This window comes from Daucus carota, chromosome 5 (assembly GCF_001625215.2).
Source record: "Daucus carota subsp. sativus chromosome 5, DH1 v3.0, whole genome shotgun sequence".
Lineage (NCBI taxonomy): Eukaryota > Viridiplantae > Streptophyta > Magnoliopsida > Apiales > Apiaceae > Daucus > Daucus carota.
In genome coordinates this window covers 39,578,042-39,589,932 of record NC_030385.2, presented here as the reverse complement: position 1 = coordinate 39,589,932, position 11,891 = coordinate 39,578,042, and the positions used below count along the sequence as shown (strand labels likewise).

General features: G+C 31.4%; 1 protein-coding gene across 2 annotated transcripts; it reads right to left on the bottom strand.

Annotated features, from left to right (window-relative positions):
• Positions 1-549: 549 nt before the first annotated feature.
• On the bottom strand, positions 550-6,989 carry LOC108223398 (factor of DNA methylation 3). 2 transcript variants are annotated; one of them, XM_017397644.2, is made up of 8 exons: positions 6,903-6,989; positions 6,749-6,803; positions 3,891-5,045; positions 3,497-3,687; positions 2,773-2,841; positions 2,401-2,688; positions 1,236-1,400; positions 550-1,005 (listed from the first exon to the last, which is right to left on the bottom strand). In XM_017397644.2, exons 3-8 carry the CDS (start codon positions 5,041-5,043, stop codon positions 775-777), a joined length of 2,097 nt encoding a protein of 698 aa, XP_017253133.1. In that variant the 5' UTR covers positions 5,044-5,045; positions 6,749-6,803; positions 6,903-6,989; the 3' UTR covers positions 550-774. The 2 variants fall into 2 exon arrangements, with proteins under 2 accessions (XP_017253133.1, XP_017253135.1); XM_017397646.2 differs by lacking the exon at positions 6,903-6,989 and having other exon boundaries at positions 6,749-6,894.
• Positions 6,990-11,891: the final 4,902 nt, after the last annotated feature.

Genomic DNA, 11,891 nt, shown 5'->3' with positions numbered 1-11,891 from the left:
ATTCCTACACCTGGCTTTAACCAACTTTGTGTTGATACAGATGTCACACCTGAATTTGAGTGCAATATGCGTAACTCTCATGTGTTTTATTACGTACATTCGAATGTGTGTGTATATTGTCTTATGTATGTTGAACAATTGCCATTGCAAATAACAGAGTGCCATTGCCTAAAGATATTAACTTCATATATATAGTTTTATTTTGTAATGACTTAAAGATCATACATTATGATATTCAAGATGTATTACAAATGGAAAATATTATATATATCAAATTATGTCCCAAATTTTTGGAAACAATATTTGGGATATCTAGTATTTTCAATTATGAAAAAAATATCCTGACAAAAAAAAATTATGAAAAATATATAAATTTTGAGAATTAAAGCAATACTAGGCATGTAGTTATCTCATGCATTAGCTGAAATATTACAATCATTTTAACACGTACACTTGTCTATATATGAAAATTCATATGCCCCTTTTCCAACAACCACAAACCCACAACCAAACCCAAATTAGTATAAATTTATGCTGGAGCACAAAGTCTGAAACAAAAAATGCAGCACTAGGTTTCTGAGAGTATTATGTGTATAGAAAAACATCAACCAAAATCCAACCAGAAACTTTGAAGAGTATCATAATAAGCGTCAATTTCGTTAACCAATATTCATTTAAAAAGAATAGATGAGTACTAGTATGAATTCTGTACTCTCAACGGTAAATCAGGTAAAATAAGAAGAAGCCGAGTGCCAATCATCTGAGTACAGTACTTCAGGTTCTCTTCCTCTTGTTTGTCTTCCAAAGTCTTAGGATGAATTCTACACTCTCACTTAAAGTAGCCCTCCTTCCTGCTTTGAAATTCCACAACTCGGGAACAGGGCATCTTCCAGCTGGGTTGTACTCATTCAACTCTCTTAATGCCGTCACCACTGATTTGTACACTTCATCACCCCACTCATTCTTTATTGCTTTGATGCCATCATCTTCTTCATTGATAACTCCCTGACATGTCACGTCCAATCAAAGCATACAATAAGGAATAAATAGTGAGATCAGGCTTAAGGAAAAGAATGCTCTGGATATTGTTGAGTTACAAACTAGTATAACATTAGGGAGAATTAAATACAAGTCAAAAAAGTAACAACGATGATGAGTGACAGTTAAAAGTATGGTCTGCGGTGTCTGCCCAAAGAGAGGAGTTGACAAGAAATTCTATCTACTGAAATGCTTACCTCCCGAATTTTGGAGTCCATCAGAGAAATGAATTCCCCTGCTTTCTCTTCAGCTTCAGCAGCAGGATATTTCATCTTGGCAGCAGACACAAATGGCTTGTGATCGAGGTCTCCCAGTCTTTTGACACCAACTGAGGCCGTCGAGATAGGCCTGTCCTTCAAACCCTATATAAACAACAAAATATTAAGTAAATGAACCACTTTATGGTGGACTTAAAGTTTATAAGATATTGACTTAAATCTTACTAGTGTTCCCTAATTATTTCATGTTACACAAGATGGCAACCAGTTCATAGGACTTTATTCAAATTATAGATATTTTAATGAGACTCTTTTCCATATGCTTATATTAAGAACCAAAATAAGATAATTGCTACTCATTGTGCGCGGTAATGATGTACAAGCTGAGTCGGGTTATTTTGTGTCTTGACTGACTGGGCTGGAATATCTAGACACCTATTCCGGCACTGTGCGGCCCATCGAAGTCATAATGCTTAACCTAGCCTTGAATTTAATTCTATAACTACCCACAAAATTATAATGCTATTTGACCTATATATTTTACATGTTAAAGAGTGTGAAAAACAGTTGTATCCTGTCCACAACACTGTACTTCTGAACTTATAACTCAGGTCAGATATGTATTTGTCGAAACAGAACATTTAGGACTCGAGTCTGAATCTGCCTAATAATTTGATTATGCTCTTCAATGCAGCTGCTGCTATTCAACTATTACTTACACCTGCCAGTATATCAGACTTTCTTACTCTAATCTCCTGATAACCTAGCCAATAATGAAATCTCTCAATGGTATTGATTTTAGCTTCACAGGAATAATATATTTTCTATCAACTTCAAGAAATACAACCCTTAATAGAAGTCTAATGCAATTATGTCCTGTAAAATGTCCATGCAACTAGCATAATGAGAAGAGGTCTGTAACAGATGAGCCGCGTGATATTGTTAACTGCATGTGACTCGTCCAACTGATATACTTTCCAATATAAATTCGTCAATATTGTATCTACCTTTAAAATGAGTCTACAACTCTAGAATGCTGGTCTAAGGAGCGTCATTCACATTAAACCACGTAAAATGATAGTAGAAGAATAGTTTAATTGATAATGACGTGCAAATAAAAAGGTAAGACGGCTAAAAAACTTACACTGATTAACTCTTTCCGAGCATCTTGCAGTTCATCACTGGCTTTCTTCTCCTTCACAATGAGAGCTTGATTTAATTCTTCAAGACTCTCAAGATCTTCCTCCTTCTCTTTCAGATTTTCTTCCAAGGACTCCATCTTTTTCTGCGCTTCTGCATCCCCACCATCACTTATAGGTCTCATGACTTCCACAGCTCCCCTCAGTTGTTCTATATCTAATTCTAACTGCTGCTTGTCATCGAGTTTCTTCTGCAGCTCAATTATTCGTTGGTAAAGTTGGTGCTTCTCTTTCTGTCATTCAAATCAATTCCATGCATTAGGACTTAGGAGATGCTAGATCCATAGACAGTTATACTGTTTCAAAATTAAACTCACTCTATGAGATTCTGCCAACTTCATCATGCTTTCTTCAGCCTTCTTTTGAACCATGATTGCTTTCTCATTCTACAAAATTTGAGAGCACATACTTAGCCAAAAAAAAAAAACATGAGACCAGATATCAGAAGTTCAACATATAAGTTCTGGCTGCTAATTAAGAACAATTTGCACCGATTATAGTACAACAAGCAATTCAAGACATTTGAATCTTACTCATATTCAGAGTTGGGAAGTAGAAAACAATTAGGAATGTAGTTGTATGAATTATAGAACACAATAGAATCAAAGCATAATATCTGTATCAAACCATTACTGATCACTGGAAAGGACATTCATATAAAGATGTCCGATAGTTGAGTTGTATATTTTTTTTCTCATGCTTGGTAATTATTTTTTTTAGGAAGACAATTTTAAAAAATAAATGAAAATATATTTCTACAGCAAATATTTAATTATTATATATTTATAACCAATGATTTCATGCAAGGAAAGATAGGCATAATATTAGAATATCATTATATGAGCATCAATTTTTCTAAAATTGCTAAAATAATGCATGGATTTATTCAGGAACCAAGTATAAGACAAAAAACCCGGGTCTTCCCATAAAATGCTTCAAGATACTCTATGAGGAACAACATCAAGTAATATCGTAAACTTTAAAATGCTTTATAAGCAATCATGAAATGATTTCTATCAAGTAGACAATATATTTCAGTACCTTCTCCTTCTTTTCCTTCAGATGGTCCAACCTCCTCCTCTCAGATTCATTTAGGTATTCACGTGCTCTTAAACCCATCTCATACAACCTTAGCTCTTCTCTCTTGGCTTCCAACATTAACTTGGTTCGTTCATGTTCACGATAGATGATCTCAATCTCCTTACATTGCTGTTTCCGGCTCATCTCTTGTTCTAATCAACCAAATAATACTTAGGAATAAGCCACAGAAGCACAACACTATGCAATTACTGAAACTTGTAAATGAGTACAAAGAAGTTACATCATAGAGAATTTGAAGCAGAGACAACAAACAACCAAAGAATAAAGAATATAAGAGCTAAAAAACTGTGGCCGTAATCTAGCATCAAAGTTTCATGCAATCACAGGTTCATACCTTCATTATAAGCTTTAATCATATCTTCCTTCTGCCTCATCACATTCGAGAAGCTAGCTTCAGTTTTGCTTATATTTTTCTTTATCTCTTCACATTGTTTCTCCTTCATATCTAGTGAATTAGTTAAGTTGCACATCAGTCTTGCCTCTTTTATCTTGTCTTCTTTTTCAATTTCTGAAATAGTTTTTAGATCTGCATTCTTTCTCAAATATTCACCCATTTTATCCTTTCTATGATATTCCTCCTCTCTTGCAATCCAAGCATATAGCTTCTGCTCTCCTTTCTCTCTTGCCCTTTGCCAGTCTTTCTTTCCATGACAATCCATCTCAAACTTCTTTGCAAATGTCATTGCATTATCAAATCCAGTCCAATCTTTGTTGAATTCAACTATAGCAAAGCCTGTGTGACCCTTGTAGTTCCACAAAGGATGAACCTTAATTGGTTGATACCCCTGCAATGTCCACTCATCCTTCAGTTTTCGACCACTGTCTCCCACATATCGTCCATCCTTCAACTCGACAGGTATGTTGGCAATAATGACCATCCATGGATAAACTATTAGCTCTTCGCTAGCTTCAGGTTTCATATTTTCAGCCCTTCTTTTATGGGTATGGGATGGTAAATCGTGTTTAATAGGTCTACCAGCAGATTCTTTTGACTCCCTACTTGCAACAAAGCTATAACCCATAGATTCGGTACGTACAGAAGAGACCATAATCTGTTTCTGACCATTATCATTTTTGTAACGCTCTGCCCTGTGTGCAACAACAGTGTTATTATCCACAGAGTCAGTGGGTAAAGAAGGGAGGGCAAACTGTTTGTGATCATTATCATTTTCATACGGGTCTGTCCTTGATCGCAGAGTTTTATCTGTTTTATCAAAGCATCTCTTCAAGTACATTTCCAACCCCAAATGTCTTTCCCTGCTTCTTGAGCTCGCAGTCTTCGATTTTGTACCAACGCGAGAGGCATGATTAAGAATTTGCAGATAGGTATATTCCTTTTTCTCGTATTCGCGACAATAAGGACATTCATAAATTTGATCTGAAACTTTAACTCTATCTCGTCCATCTTTCAGATCCCTATAGTATCGATATATGTTGTCCTCGCGTTCTGAGTCACGATCACGCCTCTTCTCTCTTCTGCTCGACATACCTGTGTAACAATATAAAAAAACAACATTAATAATTATTTTCACAATCTGCGTATAGTCACATTCATCAGAGATGTTATGTCGCAAACATCAACTAACTGTTGTCTTGTCTGTATAAGCTATGAGTAGAGAAACATTGATGATATTTCACATTATCTTTGTGCTCCATACTTTCCCCCCTTACAAACTACTTTATTTAAAAATAGTGAACAGGTCATATACATGAGTATATAAAATTACAGTTGCGCTATTTTCAATTTAGAAACTGATCAAGTAAGAATAACCTCATAAACAAGTAAATTGACACAGTAAAGAGTAATAAGGTTTTGCAATCTGAATACGATAAGGAAAATAATAGCATAATAAATACTTACGTAAATGGTAAATTTATAAGAACTAGTGTCATTAAATGCTATATGCCACTGAATGGCAAAGGCCTCTTTGTGCATAAGCACAACGCGCAATGCGCGGATTCATCAAAGACATATAGATATACATACATACATGCGGTCTCCAGACTCCAATGCAAATCTATATAATTTATGTATAAAAAAAGGTAACAGAAATAGTGAGAGGAAGAAGGCGTAGCTTTATTAGATCCTGTGGGACTCCTGAAGAAAGAGTCTGAGAACAATGACCAAAATCGGACAGGATTGCTGGATGGATCTACCTTTTGCTTGTCAAGATTGCAAAAGTCTAAAGAACTCACACAGTATGCATACAAACGCATTCAACAATGAACAATCAGTAAACACGCACGTATTTACAAATTTAAAGTTCCTAAATTTTGCTGCAGCAAATGAGAAATACAACTCATCGAATACACATGACCAAGAAGTACAACTGACAGAATACACATAACTTCAAACATGCCCTAGTTTATAAGTGTGGAACTATCCAAAGCACTTTACATGATATTACTCCAAGTACATATTGCAAGTAACTTTTAATATCTTACTGCTTGACACTTTAACAACAAAACGTAAAAGCAAACTCAAAGCATGTCCAGATATCATATAAATAAACACACAAAATATCTATAAAATAAATATACAAATATAGCAGTGTCACTTAAGAAATTCATCATGTAATGATAACCATATATCATATACACATTCAAAATTAGTGCAATTTGCATACAAAATGGGAAGAAATAGCAAAAAAATGTACATACATACAATTATTCAAATAGAATTAGGCAGGACAGATACATATACAGATACATTTGTCAATGAACTTATTAAATTACCAAATCAAGAAGCTCCAAACCTCAATCTCCAAATTCAAGTTTCTAGATATGCCGACGAGAGCTACAACTAACAGAATACACATAATTTCCAAACACGCATATAAATAAATGAACTAATTACACAAGTATAATCACACATAAATCAGACTAATCCACACTCGAAATCATAAAACCATTCACTAATCTACTCCACTCGGCTCTTAAATTCTTAATCAAACAACGAGCTATATAATTAAGCAAATCAGTATATATCACATCAGTTATAAAATAAAATAAAAACGATTATAAAATCAAAAAAAATCGATTATCAAGTTGCGAGAAACACCGCGCATCAAGTGTGTGTGTGTTTTAAATACAGGAGCAAACAAACAGCCATATGCATGTAGACAAAGAGATACAAAATCAAAGCACATTGATTAAAAAATCAAAAGATAATGATGAAAACGAACTCCAAACCTTAGATTAATTAACGCTTCGGAGTGATCAGGCCACCAACTCAGCTACAATCGCCCTGCACAAACAAGTAAAAACACATAAAATTAATGCTCTGCGCGTGTGTGTTTGTATATGTGGATGTATGGATAGAGATTTCGAGAGATTGAGATTTTACTCGCAACTAAATGAAGAAATGGGGGAGCGATAGAGCAGTACCGCGTACGGAGAACTTAACCAAAACGGGAACTATTTATTATGTATGTATTGTATCTATAATTTCTCTAATAGGAATTTAAAGAGCCGTATTTAATGGGATTCTCGAGGATTTCTTAATTTATGAACGATTTTTCTGTGGTGAACCCATGGGCACACACTAAACACCAAAATTTATGAAATTGGAGGGTTTCTATTGGCTTACCTTCTTTAATAATGGTGGATCCCCTGCAGTTACAACAACCACACCAATCAAAACCCTCCATTTTTATCAATGTTAGTGTTTAGCATGTGCCCATGGGCACACACTAGCCAAACCGATTTATGAAATCCAGTCATATTCAATTCACATTTTTTAGAAAAATTGTACTCCTTCCGTTTCAATTTACATGTCCATTTTCAAGAAATTTTTTTGTTTCAAATTACTTGTCCACTTCAATTTTCAATGCAAAATCATATTTCCAAAGTCAATTCTTCTCCACATATCTCTTATTTATAGTTCCTAGATCAATCTCACTCCACATATTTTGATCATTTAATGCAATTAATGGGTGAACATCCACTTTTCTTAAACTGTGTGATTTTTTTAAAATGGACATCTAATTTGAAATGGAGAGAGTAAATTCTTAAATTAGTTCATGAAAAATTATATTTAAAAATCTAGTGATATTTAATAAAACTTTAAATTATGTATAAAAATTGTTGTTATTTAATGAGATTGTTTAAAAAGAATTAAAATATGCTGGTACTAAAATTTTGATAAAAAAAATTTCATGATATATTTTGTGAAATTATTGTATATAATTTATGTTTTTTGAAATTTTATCATAATTCACAAGATTTTAAAACATTGTGGATGTGGCTTTTATTTGACTGATCTCTTGAAATTACATTTATATATAATATCATCCCTTATAATATTAAAATAATATATTATTATATTCATAATTTTTATCACTAAAATCAAATATTTTATAAGTTAAATAAATTCTATATAAAAATCATGCGCGGATAGTACAACCGGGGGTTGATTTTCTATTCGTGATAATGAAAATGGGCAGTTACAATTGCAAACGGATATACTGGTATGCGTTGTACAGCGAATCAGCGACTGTTACAAATTTTGTGTTTGTTTCTGTGGGTCCCGATATCTCGCATGCGGCAAATTTTGTGTTTGTTTCTGTGGGTCCCCGGTATCTCGCATGTGGCCCATTTGTGTTTGTGTTTTGTTTATCGAATGCTTTAATTATATACTCTTCATTCCCGATTATTTTTCTTTTTCTTTTTGAGACATCTTATTCAATTTTTTACACTTTAAATTTCTCAAAAATAATTAACAAGTCCAATCATTTTTTCATTTTTTTCCCTTTTCATGCTACTTTAGTTTACTATCTCTCTTTTACACATTAGGAATCAATAATTCACATCATTTCACCCATTTTTCTTCATTATTTCCACTATTTTATACATATTATTTAATCTCTGTGCCCAAACCAAATATAAAGAATTGGCCTGATGGAAGGAGTAACAAAAAAAAGTCTAACTAGATGGGTTAGTTAGATAATGAAAAAAAAAAGTTATTAATTATATTATGTATTAAAAATTATATTGATTAATTCATAATTAACTTAGACGTGTGGTTAATAAATAATTGAAACTTAATAAAATGAAAATTAAAGAAACAATACTGTTGGTTTGAAATATGAGCCGATCATAATTATGAAAATAGTTCACTTTTCATAATTGTTGATCCACTGGGAGTATACTTTCGGCATTGTGTTGCTCATCCAATCTCAATTTATGCGATTAGAATTTGTCAACACTAATACAATAATAATTTTAACGTGATAAGGTTAATTATAATGTTGCAGGGATGTTGATGCAATTTGGATCACTTGAAATAATTTTAGACTCATTTAGTTTTAAGATTTTAATATCATGTATTAAACGATCAAAAAATAAATTATTTAATTGTTTTAATGGATTATTTGTTTTCCCCCTAATTGTCTCGGCAATTCGGGGATTTTGTTAAAATGATTTTCTTTTTTGGCAAAAAGAAAATAACCTAAAGTTGCACGTGATATTCAATAATAATACAAAACTATTATAACAGTATCAATAGAAATAATTTATTTAATTTTAGTCAATGTATTCAATTAAAATTAAGAATATATTTGGTTTCAACATCAAATCTTATCTTATTTCAAAAAAAACCAAATCTTGTCTAAATTTAAAAACTATCTTATGTTCACTTATGAAATAATGGGCAATAAATATAATACTACGGAATTTTGATATTTCAAACCTCTTTCTTAAAATTAATTTTTGAAATTATTTAATCTCCTTAGATCTATTAACAAATTTGGATGTCGTTATACGTGTATATATATATCGGGTTGTTATTTTATCCTCTATTCCATTTTAACTGTTTTTTTTGTTTTTTTTACACATTTAAATATAATTATCTTTTATAAAATTTATATCAAACAAAATTTCAGTATCTAAACTTTAATTTGATATAGAAATTAAATTTTTTTATTGAGTGTAGATATTAATTTTTTATATCTTAATATACGTGTCAAAAAATCAAACATCAAAGATGAAACGGAGTATTACTATTATTTAACTTTTTTAACCGATTACCTTACCAAGGAAAAATGGAAAAAAAAACATTTTATTCGATTAACTTCAATACGGTCGATATGCTTGAAGGTGGCAAAAACAAATTTGGAGAGGGGATACAAGTTATCATCGACTACTACCGTGACTGTGCTATCCTCCCGGTACAAATTATTAAGTTGGTCACTGAAGTGAATTTAATGTATTAATTTTATCACTGAACTCAAAACAGTATTAAAATGGTAAAAATATTATTTATAAAATTTTACACATCATTTTTAAATTTTACCACAACCAACTATAAAAAGTTATGACTTCTAGTATTTAAAATAATATATTTATATTTTATCAAGTTTATTTAATATTTATATTTTATTATATAGTTATTTTCTTTATTTTAATTAAAAATAAATAATAAATAAACTTGATAAAATCTAAATATATTATCATTATCATAAATATTAGAATTTATAACCTTTTACTTGGTTTTGGTAACATTCAAAAATAATGTGTAAAATTTTATAAATAATATTTTTACTGTTTGAACTTATATTTCAAGATACCAGTTTGATATTTATGATCACTGACCATCTTGATACCGACGAATTTAATATATTAACATCGCTTTAGTGACCAACATTAACTTAATTTCATGTCATGATCACTGACCATCTTGATACCGACGAATTTAATATATTAACGTCACTTTAGTGACCAACATTAACTTAATTTCATGTCAGTTCATGTCTGTATCGATGATTCCTCATATATTCACATTTTTCATCTACAAAGTTTATACTTTTTTACACTTTTTAAATTAACTAAATTACATATTTGTTTTATCACCGGAAGATATTATGACAAATTTTAAAATAACTACTTGAATTATATTTGACTAAGATATCATTTCAAAATTCTAATATTTATATTAACATTTAAATGTTTTGGATTTCAAATGAAATCTAAATCCAAATTTTCAAACAAATTATTTGATCAAATTAAAAAATTTCAAATAAATTTATGTTTTTAAACAGGCTATCAAGGACTTCTTTATTACGATTTAATTTCTTGTAATAGGCTAACTCTATTTTATTTATAATAAGTTTAAACCCAGTCTGTTTTAGTCTAATTATTTTACTTATGTGTTGATATGTATTATTGAAAACCTAAATCAATATTCCCCATAAAATAAATCACTACAGACAATAAGTCTACTAATAAAATAAAAAACTATGATCTTAACCTAAATAAATTTCTGAAATGAATACAAGTAGAAAACAAAATAATGGAATATGGATAATAACTTGTTCAACTCAAACTCTTAGAAGCAATGGAGACGTACATACATGAACATAATATACTAGTTAAAAAGTTAAATTCTATCCCTTCGATTACATGGATGCAGGGCTGGTATTCTTACACCGATGTATCAATCAATTTCAGAAGGTTAATTAACCGGTTCGACAATGATATCTAGAGTCTAGTCATCGGTGATTTTGTAATTCTGTATACATACTTTGCACCATTCCCATCTACTTAATTAGGTAGCTATTTTGCCACTTTTTATGGCGACAAGTTGGTAATCGAGTATAGTGTATATTAACTACTTGCGTTGCTGAATAATTATTTTTAGAACATTTTGTTGTGAAGGATATAATTTTTTATTTATAATATATTTTATTATATTAAATTTACCTAGTAGAATAAATTGGTCAATTTAATATATGGAATTGAGTTAAATATATATCATGAAATCCCAACGGATGCATAAAAGCTTGGAGTAGTCCTGCTCCAATAGAAACCAAATTAGTCTAAAAATTGAAAACCAGTTTTTGGACAGTTTTTTATCACAATTTTTAACTACAGAAATCACTAATTTGTATATAACATAACACTAATTTATATATAGCATATCTCGCGGATAGAACGGAAGGAAACACCATTTCTCTTTCTCCGACCCAATGATCTTATCATCTCTTTTAATTTATCAAATCTAGAACACATTTTGGTCTCACACTTTGCGTCTCACATTCTCGGCAACCGCTCTACTTCAGATTTACTAAATTCAAGTGGTGGATATTTGGAGACAGAAAGAAAAGGCCATGCATGTTTTTTACTTCCGATTTACTCAACAATGCGTATCAATGGGTATCATGGATTTTGGTTCATCGAAAGATTTGCGTGGATGAAAGATAATCGACGAGAATCGACATGGATGGCTTACATAATTCAAGAAAGTGTGCAATGGCAGTTCTTATCCGGTTTGATATCTCCGTTTCAGATCATTATCACCCATCGTCGACAAACAGAACTGTTTAGGTAAGTCCCGTGT